The sequence below is a fragment of the Corapipo altera genome, unplaced genomic scaffold (genome assembly GCF_003945725.1).
Source record: "Corapipo altera isolate COAL_440 unplaced genomic scaffold, ASM394572v1 22, whole genome shotgun sequence".
In the NCBI taxonomy this organism is placed as follows: Eukaryota; Metazoa; Chordata; class Aves; order Passeriformes; family Pipridae; genus Corapipo; species Corapipo altera.
The window spans coordinates 16215656-16239776 of NW_020884886.1; the positions used below are offsets into that span (position 1 = coordinate 16215656).

Consider the following 24121-nt stretch of genomic DNA (forward strand, 5'->3'; position numbering starts at 1 on the left):
AGAGTTGACTATTCACAGAAACTTTTCATTTGTCAGTGTACCAAACTCTGCTGTGATATTTTAAATCTTCTATTTCTAAGCTGACTTCTCGTGAACTTGTCAAATTGGAACTGCTTTCCTCTCTGTCAGTAAAACCGCTCAGTTTTTCAATTCAGTCCCTGTTGCTTCTTAGTTTAACTCTCTCCCTCTTAGAGAATCTCTATGGTGGTTCCAATTAAACGGCACTACCCTAAAATTTTTCCCTCATTTGAAATGTTTTTTGTTTTGTTTTTTTTTTTCAACAGAGTAGTTATGAAACATTAAACAGAAAGTAATAATTAGCTTGATTCTACTTTTAAAAGAGATAACAATAGCCAAAAAATCTACCAGATGGTTCTTTTAATAAATACATTAAAGTCTCTTTTATTTTTCTCCATTTTTAGCGATTAACATAAAAACTTTCAGACCATCAAACCAGTTTTCACAATCCGCCGTAAATTTGCATTTCACAGAAATAATCCTGACAAGCACTAATAGATGAACGTTATTGGTGCAATAATAAAACAATATAAGGCATATTTACACCATCCTTACATACAGAACACTGTACACACAAAAAAATCACAGGTCCAGAACAAAGTAAATTCAATCCCTTAGACGTTTTACATTTATAGGCTTGGTATCAAACAAATAGTTCTCCAAGCAACAGACAACCTCTTGTTCTTGTGTGATTTATTTGTAACATTGTGCTCATGCAAAATAGGTATTTGCTTTATTGCATTAACATTGAAAGAATGTTGAGAATTAGTTCCAAAATATGTTCAATTGAATTTTAAACCCTGTTTCTCTTCATCCTTAGTAAGTCTGAGTCATCTTTATTGGTGACATAAAATGAGGTGTTAACTGATGATTGAGACTTTTATTTGGTAAGTTCCAAAACAATAATGAAGCCCAACTGACTACAGTTAGAAAACCATCTTTCTTGACCATGCACTTTTTTCTTTGCTATTATGAAGTGGTTTAGATGAGATGCCTCTTGCATTTTTTAAGTTTCTATCTTTTTATATATATTTTTAAAGAAAAACATGTACTATCCAACATCCACTGTTCACAGAAAGAAATAAGCAGCAGGAATAGCTCTGGTGGCAGAGTTGGCCAGAAGGAGGACATCAGTAAGTTAGTGGCAATGTAATAGTGGCAATGTAATAAACATCAAATGCCCCAGAGGTACGTCATGAAAGAGCTGATCACTATAACCCATATTTCTGTAAGAGTTCAGATTGCCAGGGACGTTTGCGCTCTGGAAAGTAATCTGGAATGTGGATTTTTTTAAAATCTTGGATACATTTTCTCATTTCTTCCTCAACACTCAGCTTCTCACACACCTTCTTTTTGGAAAGATTTGTTTCTCTGGACTTGCTAATGAGAGTTTGAAAGAGTTCACTGTTCCTGCGTTTGTCTGGAGGTGGCATCCACTGTACTGGGGCCTTCTTAGACGGACGATCCAAAGTCAGAGTATTTGGCTGGTGGGCTGTGGATGGTTGAGTGCTGGTGGCGTTTTCTTGAGGGGTGCTGGCTTCCGAGTGGCTGTCACAGCTTGAGGTGGACAACTCATTACAGGAAGTCCCACTTTCACTGCCCTTGTCCAAGACTTTGTCATGTTTTCTTTCTTCATGGTCTTGTTTTGGGGAAACGGTTCGCTGGGGGGGCCCTAATACAAGGCAGGAGAGAAAAAGTATTAAGCAAGCACTGGTTTACACAGAAAACTGACCAGATACCATTTAGAAAAATGTGATTCAGGGTCTTGGCTGGCATAAATTGGTAGCATTTCGTTGTAGGTAAAAGAACTATACCCAACTAATACACAAGCTGAAGGTCTGGTCCTCAAAATTCTTACTCCTAAAAATGTTTACAGAAAGAATAACTTCACTGCCTGTCTGAGAATCCAGGTAATGAAGTGTGCATAATGTTCACGGATTAGCTGCAGTGGAAATCCTTGCTGGTAAGTTTAAATGAGCTAGTTTGCTATTATACTGCATGAAGTTTATTATGATAAATTAGATTTTGGCGTATTAGGGAAATACTACTGTACAATTTGCATGGTCTTCACTTGAATAAAAATATTGCAAGGGCTTAGATTAATTTTTTTTTTTTGGAAGCTCCTGAACAGTCTACTGATACTACTCTCTGCAGATGTCAACTCTGCAGAAACCCTGGACTGAAAAAGGAGTATCAAACCTTGAATAAGAGTGATCACTCACTGTTGACAGTCTGTAGGCTTTTTTTTAGTATCCTACAGTGATTTCACCACACTTCTTACTGTCAGTTGTTATCCCAGACTTGCCTTGGTGCAAGCTCAGAATTCAGCCATACACCTCTTACTGCACAAGCTGGCAGGGAAAAGGAGGTTATGAAGTTATGGGCAGAGAGGCACTCTACCATGGCTGGTAGAGTGACCTGCCAGCCTCTTGGCAGGCACAGCTCAGCACTTCACACGCCTAAAAATCAAATCTAGGCTGTTATTCTCTCCATATATAATTTTTGCTTTGAAGTCTTAAGCGAAATGAAAGTGAAAATTGGGTGGTAGCCGCTAAATCTGTGCAAGCATTTTCATTTTTGAAGCCTTATTTCAACACTCCAGATGTGAAGTGAAATTATGCTATGCTGACATCTCATAAACGTCACAATCTTAATTAGGACACTACCTTGAGCGGACAGAAATATCTACAGATTTCAAGAGGTGTTGGATCAGACCAAAGGGAAACATTTCAAAGATGTTTAAATATCTAAATGAAAATGTACAGTGGGGCTTCAATGGCAGTTGTGTGCTTGCTACAAATCCTAAAAGTGTCCAAACAGGTTAGGTATCTAAATATCTTACAGTTTACCCAGACACTACCAGCATCAGTTAGCTGCCTTTGGCTAGATCAAAAGTCAGGGTATGACAGCTCTACCTTGAGTCACTGGGACAGAGTTGGCAGGAGATTTTTGACTGACTTAGTATTTTGTTCAGAATTACAAATTAGAAATACAATTACAATTATAAAGAATGCAGAAGCAATGTCAACACTCCAGTGTCTTTTTGACAGTGTAGTTCTATGATTCAAAGGACTCTAAGAAGATTGAAATATTTTATGAGACACAGGGGAAAACAAAACAAAGCAAAACACAAAGGAAAATAAAGAATAATCTAACAGCAGCAGCACTGAACAACCTGCTTTACTTTTGTTTTAGCCAGCATTCCAGGATGCCATGTCATGTTTCTGTAGTCTGTCTAGAGAAACCCATGAATAACCAAGAGCCAATGAGAGGTAACAATTCATCAGGGCTTGTATACACTATGCAGAATGAAAAACACAAGCAGTTTTCTACTTCATTATATTCAACCCAACTATTTAACACATGGCTTCAGCGATTTCCCTCCTCCTTCTCTTCCAGAAATATGTTCACCTTCTTAAATAGATTTACGTGACTTCCTTCTATTGTTGTATCTTGCATTTCATACCTCAAACTATTATATGAATATGCTAAATTGACAGTCAGCTGGTATTACAGAACTACTCTGGCTTTGCAGCATGCAATTATAGAAGTGAGCAGTTAATCAGACAGTGATTTCAGTATTGTCACTCTGATTTTCCATAACATGATTAACATCAATACCTAATCCAGTTTACAATGTTTGCTTCTTCAAATATAACAGCCCACTCCAAGACTAAGAAACTAAAGTTTTCTGTTAGCAATATTCTGTAGTCTTCAACTCTCTTTCCTGCCCATTTTTTTTTTTTGCCATAACTTCATACATCAAGATGTTATTTCTTGTTGGTCTCATTATACTTAGTTCTTTATTGGTATTCCTTGCTTTTCATGGGCTAAAATCTGCAATGGATCAACTAAGGATCAATTTCAAAAAAGCACTTCACACCTTCAAGAATATAAAAAAAATCCATTTTCTGCTATAAGATTATTCAGCAGTGTGACAATAGGCAGGTATTTAAATGCTTTTTTGGATCACAGCCCTGAGGTTCAGTACCTTACATCACTGAGCTCCGTATGCTTCACTGAATTGCCTAAATTCAGAATTACTTTAATCCAAACACAAGTTTCTCCCACACCTCTCCTTTTAAAAATTAACAAATCCTCCCTCACAAAGAATTCTTTATATGCCTCTGCACTGCTTTCTCAGTAGTGTGTTATTAACAGAAGCAACAGTTCTGCTAGAGGGGAGTTTTTTCTCATAATATTTTCTGCCTACTGAAACCCAAAAGAATTTTTAAATACATAGGAAAGAATCTTCAAAAGATTTGTTTAATTTTCAACATCAGGGATTATCAGATAAATTTAGCTACATTTCTAATCCAGAAAACATCTCCTTATTGCCCTCTATGCTGCCACATTCTCCTCTGTACCTCCTCAGTCATTTCAGAAGAACACTAGAGATATTCAAACAGTTCAGTCTACCTGAAACTACTAATTTTCCAGGAGTGCAGAATAGTTCTTAAAAACACAGAGAAAGCATATTCGCTCCACTGTGCACATAGGTTGGAGAAGACCTTATAGATCAAGTCTAACTATTAACCTTACAGTGCCAAGTCCACATATGACACTAAAAAAATCACTGATTTACAACCTCTCTCTTCTGCTCCTGCCCCTTCTGGGATCTCCCACCTGCTGCTGGTTCCTCATCTTAGAGCAGTTGGAATTGAGTCACTGTATCTTGTTCCTCTCCAGCTAATTCTCCTCTACAAAGATATGTCCAGTTGCCCTCTTTACTGCCCAGTTCTTCAAAACCCAGGTAGCGCTTCTCCTCCAGGCAGCTCCAGTAGACATTAATCTTCTCAGTTCTTCTTTTTCCTTTAATGTTCTTAAATGGCTACACGTCTCTTAGAAAGTCAGAAAGTGAACTGGCCCTTTTCCTGGGCTTACTCACCACCTCTACTATGGTGGTGTCACGGTTTAACCCCATGCAGCCACCAAGCCCCACACAGCCGCTCACTCACTCCCCCACCAGCGTGATTGGGGTGAGAATTGGAAAAGTAAAAGCTAGAAAATTCATGGGTTGAGGTAAAGACAGTTTAATAGGGAAAGCAAAAGCATACATGCAAGAAGGAAACCAAAGAATTCATTCACTGCTTCCCATGAGCAGCCAGGTGTTCAGCCATCCCCAGGAAAGCAGGATCCCATCATGCATAATGGTTACTTAGGAAAACAAACACCATAACTCCAAACATCTCCACTTCCTCCTTCTTCCCCCCACTTTATATTCTCAGCATGATATCATATGGTATGGTATGGAATATGCCTTTGGTCAGTTTGGGTCACCTCTCCTGGCTGTGTCTCCTCTCAGCTTCCCATGCACCTCAAATCTCTTCACCAGCATTGCGGTACGAAAAGCAGAGAAGGCCTTGGCGCTGTGTGAGCTCTATTAAGCTCAGCAATAACAAAAACACTTCTCTATTATCAACTCTGTGTTCAGCACAAATTCAAAACACAGCCCCACACCAGCCACTGGGAAGAAAATTAACTCTACCCCAGTCAAAACCAGCACAGGTGGCTACTAGACTTCCAAGTCTGGTAGACTCAAAGAACATCTTGAAGATATTTTTCTGATCAGGAAGGCATAATTACATTTACTTTGGCTGTATTTATTCCTAATCTGTGTTGCTCTCTGCACAGATTTTAGAACCGCCTGATAAAAGAATCACTTTCAATTGCTACAAAATATGCATGGAAAATTATCTAGAAACTTATAAACTGAAGTGAAAATCTGCTTCTACCAGTTATGACAGCCAAAACAGAAACTAGAAGTCCTCTCTGAATTCCTCAACAAACACTAACTGAGCAACAGAGCTCCATTCAGCAACAGAACATGGCAAATACCACAGCAAACCATCCACTGGCCAAAAACTGTTTGTTGAAAATTGTAACCATGTACTGCTGGAAATCAAATAAACATTACATAAATTGCTGTAGATATTCATGAAATGCAGTCTAAATAACTATTTGGACATTTTTTTAGCTCTGTCTCCTGCAGCAGGAAACAAATACCACACTGGACACAGTAAAAGAATAAAATAATGATCTTCTGCTTATCCATATTTCAATTTTTGTACACACTTATTTTCTTAAATATTAATACAACAGACTTAAAATAAAGGAAACTATATTCAAATCCAATTAACCTGAATGCTCCATAACCTGGCTTCACCAAGAGCAAATCCTGCCTGACCAACCATGGGGCCTTCTATGATGGAGTGACTATATTAGTGGACACAGGAAGAGCCATGGTTGTCATCTATCTGGACTTTTCTAAGGCCTTTAACATAGCCTCCCACAACATCCTTATCTCTAAACTGGAGATAAATGGATTTGATGGGTGGACTGTTTGGTGGATAAGGAATTGATTGACAGTTGCATCCAGGGGGCAATGGTCAATTGCTCAATATCTATATGGGCATCAGTGACAAGAGCTGTCCCTCAAGGGTCTGTAACTGGACTGGTACTGTTTAATGTCTTCATGACATAGATGAAGACGAAGATGAAATATAAGATTCACAGATGAATCAAGTGTTCCCTTAGCAACTTCGCAGATGACACCAAGCTGAGTGCTGTGATTGACATGCCTGAGGGATGAGATGCCATCCTGAGGGACCTGGACAAGCTTGAGAAAGGGGCCCATGGGAATCCCATGAGGTTTAACAAGGTCAAGTGCAAGCTGTACATGGGTCAGGGCAACTGCTGACATCAATGCAGGCTGGGGGATGAACAGATCAAGAGGAGGCATTGGGAGTGCTGGTGGATGAGACACAGGACATGACCTAGCAATGTGTGCTCTAATTGCAATTGGATTTACATTTTTAATGATTGGGATAGCTATTGGACATTGTATGATTACTCATTTTATTGCTTCTGCTGCTTCTGTCTTATCTCCTACTCTCATCACCCTCGTGGACAACCCATGAACTGAGGAAAAGTCCATGGAAGAGAGTGTTTCAGCTACAGGGTGGTGTAAGGACTGAGAGCACAGTTGCCTGTCTCAAACACTGTTAAGGCCAGAGAAGGACTTTGCCACGACATAAGCACAGAATGGCGGTAACTCCAGGCCTGGTAAAGGTGAGATCTGGTTAGCGCATCCTGGGTAATCATCCAGACAAAAATTCCCACTGTGGAATACTGTGTAAAGGAGTAAACCGCTCGTATGCATATCACTGGTAAAACAAAGGTCACCCCAAGTTATGGGACAGATGGCATCTGTGACCATCAACGACCACCAAAGCCCCTTCTTAATATGCCTTTTGGGATACCTGGAACTTGGACTGTAAGATAAGCCCCCACAGTGGGAACTTGAAATAGGACAAAGGTGGTGTTATTGTCTGGGTGTTATCTAAGACATAGGGAAAGTTTAACAAAGCTCGAGGTGAAGAATGTATCACTGATTATGGACACAAAGAATGCAGAATTTAGCCGCTCTACTGAAATCCGCTCTCACTGGATAAAATGTAATTCTGGCAGGGGGAGATCATGACCATCAACTCAAGGTCCACAGACCCAAGAAACCCACTGACTCAAAAGAAGAGAAAGACCTAGCATGTGGACTAATTAGCAATAGAAGTGAGGGAATCAATTAACCAACAGAATAAGAGAACTGTGTAGCCATTGAGTATTAATTCCTTTGTTTGCTAAAATGTATAAATGATGGAAAGTTTTGAATGACCTCAGGACCCCCTCCACCAAGAAACCTAGGGTGAAGAAGGACCAATGGGACGTAGCTGGATCCATGGATGGTGACTGTCTTCTGCTTGATCTCTCTCACCTCCTCCTTCACCCCTCCGTTTTCTATTTTTTTCTATCTCTCTTCCTCACATTCACTGTTAAATAAAATCCGCATTATTGACAAGTCCAAGCCTATGGACTTGTTTGCACATTAATTCAGGCAGAGGCATCTCTCAGTAATCAGATCTTAACATGTTCATAGCTCAGAAAGCCAACATCAAAAGCAGTGTGGCCAGCAGTTCAAGGCAGGTGATTCTCCCCCTCTGCTCTGCTTTCATGAGACCCCACCTGGAGCACTAGGTCCAGCTTTGGCGCCCCTAACACAGAGACCTGTTGAAGTGAGCCCAGAGGAGGCCACAAGGATGATCAGAGAGCTCGACCACCTCTCCTATGAAGACAGGCTGTGAGAGTTGGGGTTGTACAGCTTGGAGAACAGAAGGTTCCAGGGACACCTTATTGCAGCCTTTCAGTACCTAAAAAGGGCCTACAAGAAAGATGGGGAGAAGCTTTTTAGTAGCACCTGTTGTGATGGAACAAGGAATAATGATTTTAAATTAAAAGAGGGTAAATTTAGACTAGATATAAGGAAGAAAGATTTTGCAATGAGGGTGGTGAAGCATTGGAACAGTTTGCCCAGAGAGGTGGTGGAAACCCCATCCCAGAAATGTTCAAGGTCAGGCTGGATGGGGCCCTAAGCAACCTGATCTGTTTGAAGATATCCTTGCTCATTGCAGGGTGGAGTTGGACTAGGTGGCCTTTAAAGGTCCCTTTCAACCCAAACTGATTCTCTCCTCTCCTGAGGTCAAATGCCCGGTTTCTTGTATGCACAGTGTCAGCTGCATGAACTAACTTCCTCACTCAGCTACTCAGTCCTACAGTGTCTCAAAAATAATTTGTTTATAATTCAGTTTATTTTTACTGCAGAATGTAAAAGAAGTTGTGAACACTTGCACAGATTGCTGCGATTAGCTATTTTAGTAACTACTGTGTTGACATGAAAAATAGAAAATCTTAGCTCTGGAGTGCCACAGTTATAGCTGGATGCAAGACATGTATATAAGAGTTGAAGCTGATATAAAAACAGTCATTTGGAAAAAAACTCATAACAAAAACTTTAAATGTGTTTAATATGTAATACCTCAATCAAGAAGAATAGGATCTGTTAGAGATGCTATCTTTCACTGTTGTTTCAGAATACATGCATGAAAACAGTGGACTGATTTGAGTTTTACCAATCCCCTTGCCAGCACTATAAAATAAAGCCTGTTAGTTGATTTAAATAAAAACCTAAAATCTTGAGTCTTTTTATGATGTCATTTTAGTGAAAACAATGTTCTTGCAGGTCTTTTATCTTCATAATTTCCTGTTTCTTAAAATATACTGAAAAACCCAAACCCCAGCCTTACTAGATACAGTCTACTGAATTAATGAAATAATCCAATTAATTATATCAGTTCCTTTGAACTGATATAGCTATACACAAAACTAAGTATTGCATAAGCAAAAAATTTTTAGTAAATATATTTGTGAGAACTTCAACAAACATCTTCAAAAAGATGTTTCTTCTTTCAAGAACATCTTTAAAAATTGCAGCAAAATTGTTAATAAAATTATGGTGTAAAATACTGAAACGGTAAAAAAATCCCATGTTTCTAATTGATTTCTTAAAAAATGAAAACAGGAGGGCAACAGGGTTTTAAACTGGTTGATTTTACTGGATGGCTTAGAAACATAATAGCAACGAGAGCAAGGGTTATTTTTATTTGTACCTGCAGAAGAAATGATCTCTAGTCCAACAATATTATTTGCAGTTTGAGTCAGAATTTTTGCATGCTTGAAAATATTGACATTATGTGATTTTCACATGATTTTCCATGAAATGAAATTTTCCCCACATTGTTTTGCATAGTGAAAAGTCCTTATTTTTATAGGCTACAGAGGACCTTTAGTCTGGGACACAAATAAGTTAAACACCTGAATGAGCTTCTCCTCTACCTGCTAATTCAAAATGACATTATATACAGAATGAATATAAAATGAAACCTTTTGTGTTGTATGATTTAATCCTAAGAATCTAAGTAAAATTAACTATACTATATATAAACTATATATATTAACTATATATACATAAAATTTACAACCATAGAAAAAATACTAATCAAATCTCACATTATGATGGACTTATCCATCTAATATATCTAGGGTTTTTATTACCTTCCACCATGACTGGAAGTATTACATGAAGCTGAATGCTTAGAGAGAAGTCACCTGTGAAATCTGATGACAAGTTATGGCTACTGTGGGAACACTTTCATTACCAGAAGTCTGAGTACTTAATATCACACTTCGGTAGTAAACGATTACCTTTTATGTCTAATTTCACTTTAACTTTATTTATTAAAAAGATTATTTTTAAAAGCTATAAAAGGATAGCTCTAAACCCCTGACATTTTCGGTGGTATAATAATGGTATTTTAGAAGAAAATCCTGTTCTTAGAGCTCGGGTCAACACATGAATTCAATCCCTGAGATGGGCACAGGATTCAGCTTACCTCTTACCGCTAGAGTTGTAGGTTAAAACTGTAGCTTTAGGGCTGGCAAATCTACAAGGCACTTCCTGACCACTGCACTCTGTCCTATTTAATGCACTACAAAATTAAGCTAAATCCATTGCTTGGATCTAGCAGTGAGAGTTTATGTGAGTTTAATTCCATACAGCTTGTCACAGAAACTTTGCTACTAATTTTAGGTATTGCAATTTACATCTAACTTAGTTCTGGGGGTTGGAAGGAGGGGAGATGGAAGGCCATGTCCCAAGAAATGTCTATTTTGAGGTTAATATGGAGGCCTATACATGAATTAAGTGGCATGCAGTCCTCAGCTGTCCCTCTGCCCATGGATGAATTTTATCCATTATGAACATTCTAAACAATCAATACTAATAACTAAGTGTATAATATGAGAAATACCTTGACAAGTTCTTGACAAGTGGTGCACTTATGGGAAAAATTGAAGAGTTCAGCATAGAAATTTCTGAGGTATAAAATTTTATGTGGGAATCCTTATGCTGTGTGGCTTCAAATTGCTTCAAGTAAAAAAAAAATATATTCAGTTTCCAGTTTGGGTCTCATATGGTACAAAATTTCAAACCACTTTTTGAATTAAAGGCCTGATCCAAAGAATGCTTAGTGTATAATAGTGAAGTATTTTTCAGAAAGGAGGATTGAAATTCAGCCTTTCCTATTTTCTTCCTCCTTTGAGATGAGTGATGAATTGCTATGGATAGCCAAATGCTCACACTTTCATGTTCTTTGCTCCAACTGAGGCTTGGCTTTAGTCACTGTAAAGCAGAATAGCTTCAAAAAAAAATGAGAAGAATGTCTCTTTCACTTTCGATTACTTCAGGGTAAAATATTCATTTGGAAGAAGCAAGTTAACTTCCCTCAGGCACAGGAGAGAATTAGTATCTGTGAGGCTTTGATTTATTACTCTGCTAAGCCCTGAACTCTTGGGTAAAAGGCCAGCACTGTTGACGTATCAACTTCGGTGCTTTGAACAGAACCTGAATTTTACATGATTTAAGAAAGGCAAGCAAGTTGGCTTGCAAATGAGACTGCTGCAGAGAGGCTTGTGAATCTCAGAAGGGCTTCCTTGACATGAAGAATAACACTTAGGTTACTCACATTTATCAAAACAGTTTTGTAAACTATGTCCTATGCTCTGGCAAAACTTCAAATTCATATCTACAGGGCATGTAAACTGGTTTGGTTTCATTAATAAGCTGATTCTGAGCTGAGTCTGGGTCCAAAACTGCATTCATTAAAAAAAAAAAATTAAGACTTAAATGTTGACCACATTTAAGTCAAAGACAACACACTCTGTGACCCTAAGTTCCACAGAATTAATTAAAAAATAAAGCCTGTTCATTCTAGCGTGAATGCAAAAAATAATCTTAGAAGGAAAGCAATTTAATGCTGAAAACAGAAAGGGTGAAAAAATACTGTCTTTTCTTAAAGAAAAAAAAAAAGGAAGTTAGAATTACTTCTATAACTTTACATACTTTACTCAAAAAGCATATTTTTATTGGCATCCCTAGACAATTCATTTTTAGATGAAGCCAAGCAAAATTACTGCAAATAATACTTTAGCCCCCAAATATTTAAATAAGAACATATTAATTCTATGTTCTAAAGAAAACTTCACCATATACTTAATTATCAAGTTTGTTAGAATATAGAACCTATAATAATGTGTTCAATGAGTCATTGTAGACAAACTAAAGAAATTATGAGGGGTTTTTTTAAAAAATCATGGAGATCTTTAGAGATAAAGGCAAAATATAGTCTTTGATTATTTGGAATTGTTTTACTACATTTAGAATTTAATAGAACACGCAAATTTCCCCATAATACTTCCTCTCCTCTACTGCCAAACCCATCTCACATGCTTTGATTCCATCACAAAATTTCGAAGTGTGAACTGTACCTGAAGTCTTCTTGGTAATGTTTCATAATATTACAAAAGACTTTTAGGAGTGTTTATTTGCTATTTCATGGACATTTCAACAGGAAGAATATGTCTGTGATTGCACTCTTGATGAAGCCTTTTATTTAAACCTCCTTACCTGCCATGGAAAGATAAAAAGACACTGTGTAGCGACAGCAGCTGTATTGGGCATAGCTCCCACAGGGGAAATTACCCTTTAATGGTGTTAAGCTCGATGGTGTGTGAATGGTTATGTGGTACTTGAAGTGAAAGAAAAAATTCATCTTTCAGATTAGGACCACATGCCTGTAAGTGACAAGTGCTTTGTCTCAAAAGTAAAAAAAAAAAAAGAACACAACACAAAAATATTTTTCTGTCACATTTACTACCACCTGATGTTAAACTAACTTCTAGAATGAACACAGTAGAATGAACGAAATAAATCACGGAGGAAAATTTCTTTGCTTCTTTCCAGTCAAGTTGTATTTTAAATATTAATATTATTCATGACATCAAAAGACTAATTAGTATATATAAAGGCAACTATTGTTGTTATTTGGAATGACAGAAGATACACAATAAACCATCTGTGCCCAGCTTGAATTCATTAGATATTTCACCTGAATCTTGTTTTGAACAAATGACCAACCCACGTGCCTTTCATTTGTTACTTTACCAGCTGGGTTCCATGCTAGGCCGAAGAGTACTTAAATAGGAGAGACAGAGTAAAATTCTGCCAGACAATTTGTTGTGTTCTGGTAAAACCAATGAAGAGTCTGCAGGTTTTTATTAAATATATTAATCTTAAAAATTTGAAGGCATTCTGAGAACTGTCTTTTCTAGGTAGGTAAGATAAAGAAGACAGGAAAGGCCGGTAGTTTTTATATCCAACTACAAACAGAGTCACACATTGAAGACGACATTTCTATTTTCTGAAGTTAGAGATGGCTACAGCATTAATGCCCTGTTGGACATATGAGAAGAAAACAAAAAGTTTGGAATAGATAAGATACAAACTGAATCAATATCAAAAGATCCAAAGCCAGGAAACCACCAATACTGCCAATATCTACCCCCTGTGTATTATGCATGACAGATTTTATCCATTTGGGGATTATATCGCTATGTTAGTACTTTGCAGCCAAAGATGCCAATCTGTCTGATTACTCTTGAAGAGAGCCCTGTTTAGCAAACAGATTGCACAATCTTCTGCAAAATCATAGAAGGAAAATTAAAAAGTCTACTCCAGCTAAAGGAATACTGTAAAGTTATCTGACAAGTTCCTAGCAGACAACACAAACTTTCAGAGTCAACCAGATGCTTCACATTTTGTATATTAAGTTATTTGGCGAAACAAGACTCACTGAAGCAGTATAGAATTTTCTTCCTGAAGCAAGATCCAGATGTCGTCACATTCTTCAGTGGTGATCATATGCTATATCACTCTCCGCTAACAGCAGAGTAATAGCAATAAAATACAAATATTACACAAGTAGCAGTACAACTGAACTTGATCTTCAGATTGGAGGGATTTGGTTATTTTAGAATGAAATTAATTTGACACAAATGTATTTTACATATGGAATAGTTGATTTGTTCTCCCCCCACCTGCAGAAATATTTTTCCCTTGCCAAAAATCTGAAAATGTAGGTACTTAAAATAATTTTAATGTTTGAAGGAAGTCTCAGAAATTAATGTACTGGTATACATGACAAATGAATAGAGCTATCATAAAAAGCATGCTTCTTCCGTAACTTCACTTGCTACACTGAATAGCCCCAACTGCTTGTATTTTGGTAACATCTCAGCAACATCTGGCAGATGTTCCTGCCATTCATTTACAAACCACAAAGTAGGTTAATGCTCAGCTCTGATATTGCCTTTTTTGACTGGTTATTTTTGAGCAGTTGTCAGTTAAGAGCTAAAATATTTTGTTCTGCCCATGAAAAATACTTATTAGATACCTATTAGATGCAGTATTTCCCTAAAAGAAATAGTTAATTGATATTAAACTCTACCAAATTATAAACTTGGCCAAGTAAGACTTATCTAGAGTGATACTCTCAATATACCACAAAAAGTAGTTACAGGAATGATCAGAGGTGGAACATTTGATCATGTTGCTCTTGTAAACCCTGTTAAAATTTCACTGCTTCTTTCCCCAAACTAGTGCTGGCAGAAAGTTAACACTGGCACTTCATTAACACTGATCACAGAATCATAGAATCAGCTGGGTTGGAAGGGACCTCTCAGATCATCAAGTCCAACCCTTGATCCACTACTGCTGTAGTTACTAGACCATGGCACTAAGTACCACATCCAGGCTCATCTTAAAAACCTCCAGGGATGGAGAATCCACCACTTCCCTGGGCAGCCCATTCCAATGCCTGATTACCCTCTCTGTAAAGAATTTCTTCCTAATATCTAATCTAAATCTTCCCTGGCAGAGCTTAAGACCATGCCCTCTTGTCTTACTGATAGCTGCCTGGGAGAAGATCAGTGGAAGAGAGTTCCTTGTCACAGATCCATCCATCTTCTACTCAAGCCCTTGTAGCAAAGGTACCTTCTATTCTTTCAACACACAGGGTACTGGGTACTAGTAGAGAATCTCAATGTCAAGGATGTTAAATGTCTTAAAGCTGTTCTTTCTTAAAAGTTTTCTTGTAATCACCTTAAATGCAGGATTAAGTTACAAAAAGAAAGAAAAAAAAGCTGCTAACAGCATACTTGCAAAAGCTCTATTGAAGGTTGACCTTGGCTGGATGCCAGGTGCCCAACAAGAAGCTCTAGCACTCCTCTTCCCAGCCAGACAGGGGAGAGAGAATAAGATGTAAATGACTTGTAGGTTGAGATAAGGCAGTTTACTAAAGCAAAAGTGAAAGCTTGCACGTGTGCAAAAGTGAAGTGGAAAATAACAAAGTTTATTCTCTACTTCCCATCAGTGAGTGATGGCCTGTCACATCCCAGGAAGCAGGGCTTCAGCACGTGGAGAGGTTTCTTAGCAGGCAACCATTGTAAATGAATGCCCCCCCTTAGCTTTCATATCTGAGCTGACATCATATGGCATGGAATATCCCTTTGGTCAGCTTGGGTCAGCTGGCCTAATTGTGCCCCCTCCCTCTTCATCTTGCCCTCAATTAAGGAAGGTTACAGTGCTGATGCTGTGCTCAGTAGCAGCCAAAACACTGGTATGTCATCAACACCCTTCTAGCTACCAATGCAAAGCACAGGACTGTGAGGGCTACTATGGGGAAATGAACTCCAGCTCAGCCAGACCCAAAGCAAGGGCACAAGTGACAGAAAAGACAGACAATCATTCCATCTTCATGATACAGAAACACATCCTAATGCATCTCCCTTAACCTGTGGCTTTAGAGGCTCAGTTCTATTTCCTATCCTATTTTGGTATCCTCAGATAACATTTCAAGAAAACTGCTGTTGGCCTGGGGAAGGATATGGACTTCTATATCTCTGTTTATCCCTGATACAGCGCCCCGTTCCCTGGGGATCCCTCTGAGGTTGCTGTTTATTATCATTCCCTTTTCTCATCTTCCCTTTTCTTCTAAGGACATATTTATTTGTAAGTCAATCAGGAATTTCAGTCTGTTGTCAACCACATTACTGTCTGCTGCCTTCTGCTTTGTAAATATTAATATTGGTTGGGTATCTGCTCAACTGTGAAATAGTCTTTTAGCCACCAGGTTTGTGTTTGGCTACGCTCTAATCAGACTTTCAGGCAATGTGAAGCTGAATGTCTTTTCACTCAGATAAGCAACACTCTTCTTTGAACCACTCACATTTCTTTTTTCCTAAATTCATTTAAAATTCTCAGCTGTCAGATGTGGCTCCCTATGTGGCCATATAAATGTTTGTGCCAGAACAACAGGCAACAGAGGGATGAGAGAGCATATTCAAGGGAAAGGACTGCACTTCTCAGTGATGGTTTACAGCAATTTGAAACATACGTGAAGCAATTACTTGCCACCTTCTGACACACATAACCATTAAATATATTGACTTAATAATGTCCTTATAAAATACAGTTTACTTTCAATAAAAGGATATGTGGAATGGAAAAAATGCCATCTCAAATACAGTCTACCAGTCAGAAATATATTTTAGTGGAACTTCAGGGATTCAGTCACTTCAAAAATCACTGCTTCTTTCTTAGAAGCTCCAACATGAATTAAAGCAAAGGAAGAGTGATTAACACAGCAATTTCAGGAATTTTTGCTTTGACAGTGTCTTGGAAGGAAGATTATTCATAACTCACTGGTAAGAACTCTCTTCTTTGGGGATTGTCAGCGGCTTCAGTTACTTTGTTCTAACAGCATGAGCAACAGGAAAAAAAACCCAAACAATAAAAAAGGGACAGGAATCAAATGTCACCTTTGTGGCTTGCTTCCCCATTCAATTTCAGATACTAAATTACAATTTTTTCTCAATACTTTTTATTTCTATTTTTCTAGTATCATCTCATATGACTTTGTCAATTACATTGTCAGTCACTTTAGCTAAAATGTGAAATCTTCACTTCTTCCTTCCAGTTCCCTCAATTTTACAGGTTACTTTCCTAAGGACATGCCAAATAAATTAATGTTTATAGAATGTGTATAAAACATGCTAGTGGAAAGTTGTCAAAATACTATGCACTGGCTTTGGCCTTAGAAAAAGTCTCATATTAAATTAACATGTTGGACATCAGCCATCTTGGCAGGCTTACATGATACTTATGATAGCACTTTAGGCAATAAGCAAGTGCAAAACATAGGGAAACGCACACTTTAATCAAGTCTGCATTTTACTTTTGATTACTGAGAACTAGCAGTGAATTATAGGAACTGGGTGAGGGTCCACAGTGAATTACCCTAAAGGTTCAAACATTAAGAGGGGAGCGATTCCGGATATACTCAAGATCATATCTGTAGAGTTCATGCCTTTCCTTGCTAGTCCCTGGGATAACAGAAATGTCTTAATCTGCAAGAATTCTGTGAAAAGACCAGAAATGTTTGCTGAAAGCTTTCCACAAGTAACAGTGGTGGTCATCAGCAAAGTCTTTCTCATTTCTGTGTATGCAGTATGAAGTACATTTCAGACTTACATTTCAACGGTGTAGCAGTCCCATTCACCTATTTTATCGTTAGGGTCGGGTATATGAAAAATACAGTAAAACAATATGAAATTTATGGGGTATAGCATTTCTAAACTATGTAAACACATACCAATTATCCACTATCTTTAGATCCAAATTCTTAGATCACCCTTATGGAACAATTCAAACCATTAACTCAAAGTAGATAGCTACAGAAAATCTGAAAACATATGCTGAAAACAAAATCATATTTATATGGTATACATTTAAGTAAAAAAAAAATTATTGAGAATATAAAGGATAATGAATTTACTCTGCACACAACATATTGTCCTCTGCAAAAAAGCAATATAGTTTGTAAATAATTTGCATATTAAAGTGTTATATATGCTTACAAAGTATGACTATATGACATAAACTCACAAACAGATAAAATACCTGAAGGTTGAATTCATGAGATGAATTCTCCTTGGGAAACAGTGAAACCACAGAGATTAAAACTACAGTATAGTAAAGACAATTAAGTTCTTAACAGAAATCCTGAGTATTTGCAGAACAAATTACATTTTTGACAGGACAAAACCAAAAGCATTTAAGGCACAGTCACACTGGTCACACTTAAAAACTGAAAACATACAGGTATTGCAACAGCAATTGCAAAATTTCTTCAGACACTTCTTAGATAATATTTGAAGACTAATACTTAGATAATACTTGCAGACTATGTTCTAGCAGTAGACTACATTGTGCACAATGTAGCTGGGCTGCATCATCATTAATTAATAGATAACCTTTGCCCTGAACATGTTAAAATCAGTTTAAAACATGACAAGAAATAACAGATAGGGAGAGACAGAGAGATGTGAAGGCACAAAAAAATGGCAAAACTGCTCATCACGATAGACTGGTTATTTCAGACCAATCTTTTGTCAAAATATATATGAGCAGCATAAAACCAGAGAGTTTTAAGGAGGATTTTGAAGGGTAATAACACAATAGCTTTGCAGATGTTAGTGGTACCTTCTCCATCAAGTAAGAAGCAGCCTCCAAGGTGACATGAATACAAGCAATAGAGAAAGTCACCATGGTCTGGTTGGAGATAAGTTTCTATTGCAACACTAAATGACAGGACAGACAAGGTGAGGACAGGCAGCTAAAGGCCTAAAGCGTGAGGACAAGCAACCCACATCTGACATAAAAATGAGACATTCAATGTAAGAACTGAGAAACAAGGGTCAACACAATGAACTACAAAAATTATTTTTTAACAACACAAAGCAGATGCTCTGGAAATAGATAAAGTAAGGTTTTCCACTGCTAGATACTGACATCTGGGTGGAAGAGATGGAAAACAAAGACCCTTTTTTTACAAATATAATTTAATTCAGATTTCTAAGTAAGTCTATTTAAGGCTTAAAATCTAAGCTACTTTTAATATTAACAAAAGCACCCATAAGCAATTTCCATCCAAATATAAGACCCTACTTCTTCAGTATTATCTCAATTTAATGTGCATATAATTAAAAGTGTCAGTTGCCAGAAAGCTTTCCTCTGTCCTTGGTCAAGCAGCTACATCAGTCTATAGAGCAACTAGTTCCTGGCTGACCTTTCCATGCTTTCCTCAATACTTTCTACCACATTCTCTTGCCTCAACATAGCTGTTTCCCAATGAACTACTCCTATCTTCTTGCAGGGAAACTCAAAGGTTAAACAGCATCAGATCTCTTCTGAGCAACTTAAAGCTTGTAAAATTGGTCCTACAGAAACTATATACCCTTCTGATTCAAATTTATTTACTAATTTAACATGACGTGTGATTTGTTGCCTGCAATATTTATTTATTCCTTAAATACTTCAAATATTTTCTCTAAGGTGACCACTGGTTGCATCCAATAGTTGCATTTACATTCCATCCCTGAACAAGTAACAAAGAATTTGATTTACTAGTCCAGGTATAAGCAGCATTGGAAAGAACAGGAAGACTTCATCCTCCTCTTATTTCAAATGTTTCACATATTTATCACGAAACACAATACACATAACTGAGGTATTTAGTCACTTACTAGAGTTTGCAATGAATAAATTATGACCATAGCAGACTGAAATGTGTTTTTTTAAACTCATTCTTTATTTAAATATTAACTATATTTTCAAAGTTTTTAAATAAGAAAATTATAAATAATAAACCATGGACTGCTTTGCCAATATTTGGCAAATTGAATACCAAATAAGTATTGAAGGCTATCCAAAGAGAGTGAGTGACAGTGTTCTTTAGGGAAAATTTAATTTCTTACATTATTCTTAGAAAATTTTTTTAACTAAATACATTGAATCTCGAGAGATTCATAAAACATACCTTAGCAATACTGAAATAAATCTACTATTAGTCAATATCTAATTTAGCCCTAATGGACAAAGAAAACAGCAAAAAAAGGCCTACAAGAAAAAAGTATGAGAATTTCAGAGGAGAAATATACAATCCGCCACAATCTTACATTCCAGTAAATTATCTGAAGAATGTTTTAATTAGGACCTGAATGGCTTTTGTAGCTTGGCATAGCAAAAAAAAAAGAATGAGAGCAGGAAAGAAAAATACATTTAAGAACCAACCTGGGAGAGTGAACAGACAGTACTATTGAAAATTTTCACATCAAATTTCATTTGCTAAACAAACCTGAGCAATTTTGATTTTATCACAGCAACCTACCTTATAGTAAAAACATTACATAGAAAATAATAACCTCCTTCTGATTATCACCAATAGTTCCTCCTCAGTTTGACCAAAGGCACAGTTAATAATTGTTTTACTAGAGTTTAATTTAAGCTAAACTAATTTACTTTGTCTTATTTTCTTTTTCCATCTTTGACTGGCTCAATGGAGGATTGACCAAGTATATGGAATATTTACTTTGGAATATTATCACAAAAAAAAAAGGTCAGTTACAAGAGCAGCATTTGATGCATTTTATAATTAATCAATTTATAATGAATACAATCTTATTTTTTATTAATTGGCATTTTAATTGCATTCACATAAGACATGTAATATTTTAGTTTACAAAAAACTAAACCGCAGAAAAAGTGAAAATAAAAAAAAAAAGGTAGTTGATACGAACACACATCTTTCTTCTAACACCCATAAGACTTGGGAATATTTAATCTTCCAGAATACAAGACTCATCTGTTACCTTACAGATGCTGACATGAGTCTGCAATAACAGTTGCAGTTCTGTATTTGGAAGTTTCAGTTTGAGCAGTTCAAATTGAAATCTGCTTCTGAATACAGCTGAGGTGGTGCTTCTTTTCTGTCACGTCCATGGGTGACAAAAAAGACCAGTGTATATACATTAGGGCTGGTAGAGGCCAATGGTGTAACTTCACTGACTCAGATCTTCAAACTGCCCAGTTATTAATCAGTGAAGGGGCTATCTGTACCCTTCTCACTTTTAGTATTACCCAGAAAGGAATCCAGTATCAAAATACCTCTCTGTTATTATATTTATTGGTCTTATGCTTCCCTACATACTCGTTTTTCCTACTATTTTGATTCCTGTGTAAAATAACTTCATTTAACCAAACTTAGTGTATCTTTCCTATTCAGCTGTACATTGAGCTTTGAAATAAAACAAGGCAGTTACTCTGAACAAATTGTTTTTATATCTGAAAGTGAAATTTTCTTTTGCATTTCAAAGTCAATATTAAAGTCAGGGCTTTCTGTCTCAGTGCCTGAGTTTCTCCTTCTGTAAAATGTTAAGTTGTCCCTTCCGTTAAATGCTGCAAGACCTGCTGCTGAAAATGTTATATGACAACTGGATACTAATAATATGCTAGATTAAATCCCACTGATTTCTTACAAATTACATACCAAATTTATTTCAGCGTTACTGGTTAAAGAACAGGTGGGTCAAGAGAAATTAAAATCAAGATCATAAACTAGGTAACAGGTTTATCTTATGTGACCGTAGAAAAGGTCCCTCTTGTATATTCTTACTACTATTTCTGGTCTGTTAATGTGTGGTATGTCACAGTATTACTCTAGATTGACAGATTTAGGAAAGCAAAAGAAGTCAAAGTCCTCAGTGGAAAAGATGAATGAAAATCCAGTGATTACAATATTGGTTCTTCTGCTCCTTCTGGTTGACTTTGATTTTCACTCTACAGTCAAAAGTTTATTAAATTATCCCTTCCTATTTGTTTTTTTTATTGTACATAATGTCAATGGATGTCAAAAAGAGGAAGAAAAATGTGCAGATATAGGATCCTATATTCTTCTCACGAGATACTGTAACTTGCACACTTCAGATCTAGCTTTTGTGTTATCCTTAGTATGCACAAATGGCAGAGCTTTAGAGCTGCCTTTATCCCAGACAAGGTCACTGACAGGACATGCACACTGGCAGAGACTTTTAGTGACAGAACAAAAACTTCCAGATTTCCTTTGAAACAGACTGTCTGCATTTAAAACAAAACAAAACAAACAAAAAGGAAATGTGTACAGAGAAGTCGCTTTTCTGGTATATCCTTTTATTTCCCCAGAACCAAGCTTAAGGGTTCCACAAACTGGGAACGGTGACTGCAACATGGTGCTATTTCATTACTCTAGCTGGGTGTGTTCTTCCTAATTATACTAATATCAAGCAAGAGGCACAATCTTAGCTACATGTTCTGTTTCTTTGGAGAAACACTTTAAACTGGATTCTTTAAACCAGTCATGAAATACTTTCTGACACAAATACCACCAACTGTTCCTTATATTAAAACCAAAATGAAATCAAAGAACAATCTTCACAGAAAACTTACTAGCTTCTTTGATTGTACGTTTCAACATACTGTCAATGATACTGTTTATAATTTACACTCTTCAGCAGATGTTCATAATAAGAAAAAAGAAAACACTTTTTTTGTAATATCTAATCATTGTTGAGATATTGGATTTTTTAAAATATGTCAGGGTCTGAAACACAATTGTTTCTTCTCTTGCTCAAGGTGTATTTTGACTTCTGTCGTTTGTTTTAAGACGTAAGTTTTTTCATTTCAGCAAGTGAGATGCTTGCTGTATTTCTATAAAATAATGTAAAGAAAGTAGCAAAATCCACATAAGTTATAAAAAAAAGGATCAAAGGTATTTAATAACTTTCAACATTTCTTCTTAAAGCTACTTTTTTTTTTTTTTAGGAAAAATAGTTTAAATCCATGTGCTTAAAATATTTTAGTTTTTGATGCAACCCATATTTTTCACTGAAAAAATATTTCGGCAGTTTTTTGTGAACACAACTAGTGCTATATTTGCCACATCTTACACCATCCTATGTCTGTGACACAACTGAACCAATAGTTTCACTGATCCCTTTTATGGTATTTGTCAGAAGCTATTTTAATGTCTTTATATGAAAGAATAAAAGGGAGAAAGAGACAAAAAATTGCAACAATTTTAAGGTGTATGGTAAGGTAATTAGATAAAGGGTATCTCTGGATTATGCAGCATCTATGGTTAATGCACATGCAGTACTAAAAATACAGATACAGAAATACATTTCTACTAATAGCAAAACGTTACATAATATATCCGTATAACAAAAAATGTCACTTATTTCCTCAGCAGCTGGAGGCAAGCAATTATTTCACAATCATCACCTCCCTTGCTTCCTACTGCTATTGTTGCACTCAATAATGAGAATTTCAATTCTGGTACTTTCATATGGTTACATTTCTTATAGCATGGCTTGGATTCTGAACACAGTTACACTCCTGTGAATCCAGCTTCACATTAGCAGTGCTGATGAAGGTGCTCTGGTTTTTCATCATGCTCACAACAGAACACAAGTTAGGTTCAGCGAGCTCATCTCTTTTATTCTTATATATTAACCTGAAACATGTGCAAGAGAGACACGCTCCTATATTCAGCAATGTTACAGTTGGACTTGGAGGTTCTCAGTTCCTCTTCCTTTTATCACTTGCTAAAACATCTTGGTTTCCAAAAACTCGGAAATGCTTTCACGGTCATTAGGTGTTAGGATTATATTCTGTATTGGAACTATTTTGTTGCCCCTGTAGTTCATTTTTTATAGTTCCTGTTTTTTTAAAACATAGTTGCTAGAAATGGATGCTTTTAGATGATGAATTATTTTCTGCCCTCTGGAACAACCTCAGTAGGCGGTCCAGGCACACTCATATGGACAGCTAAAAGCCTGGAAAGCGGGAAACTCTGCTAGAAATTGTGTTTCCAGAATGAAGTGATAGCTGAGCTGAGTTTCTTAGGATAACATGCTGCACTTAGCTGTAGAAGTTTGACCACATATGCCTAAATCTTCTCTTTTTGATGTGGCTTTCAGCTTTCCCGTAACTGGAACACAGCTTAGAGATATTTGCCACTCTCCCATCATGTAAGCAATGAAAATTTCAAGGTTTATCCCCCTCATGTTTCTTTGATAAAGACTTTTCTAAGCACATTGAGCGTTTAAGTTTAAGATAAAGTCTGAACAAAAGCTTATGGCTGGGAAGTGAATGAGTGAAAGAGCTCTAGAAATGGTATACGCAGTAGCTGATCAGAGATAAAGCTAACAAAAGTAACATTGGATGAAAGCCATCAAAAATAATTTTTAACTGGGACATAAGTACCCAAAAGAATGTGCCGTGCTCCTTTTCCACCCTGCCTGCCACTGCATGTTTCTAACATCACTTGGTGATGCCTGTCCAACATTTCTTTGAAGCATCCATATAGGAAAATGGGCACCTGCCTCTTGCAAAGAGGTACATTGCAGTGTTGACCATGTGGCTGGTGGGGCCAGACATTGT

The 24121-nt window shown here is 36.8% G+C and overlaps 1 protein-coding gene across 1 annotated transcript in view; it reads right to left on the reverse strand.

Annotated features, from left to right (window-relative positions):
• Positions 1-361: 361 nt before the first annotated feature.
• The window catches only part of KCTD8 (potassium channel tetramerization domain containing 8), a 55199-nt gene continuing 31439 nt past the window's right edge, over positions 362-24121 (reverse strand). The window contains exon 2 of the mRNA XM_027642603.1: positions 362-1728. Coding sequence (XP_027498404.1) covers positions 1230-1728 — 499 coding nt within the window. The 3' untranslated portion in view covers positions 362-1229. The remainder of the gene's footprint in view (positions 1729-24121) is intronic.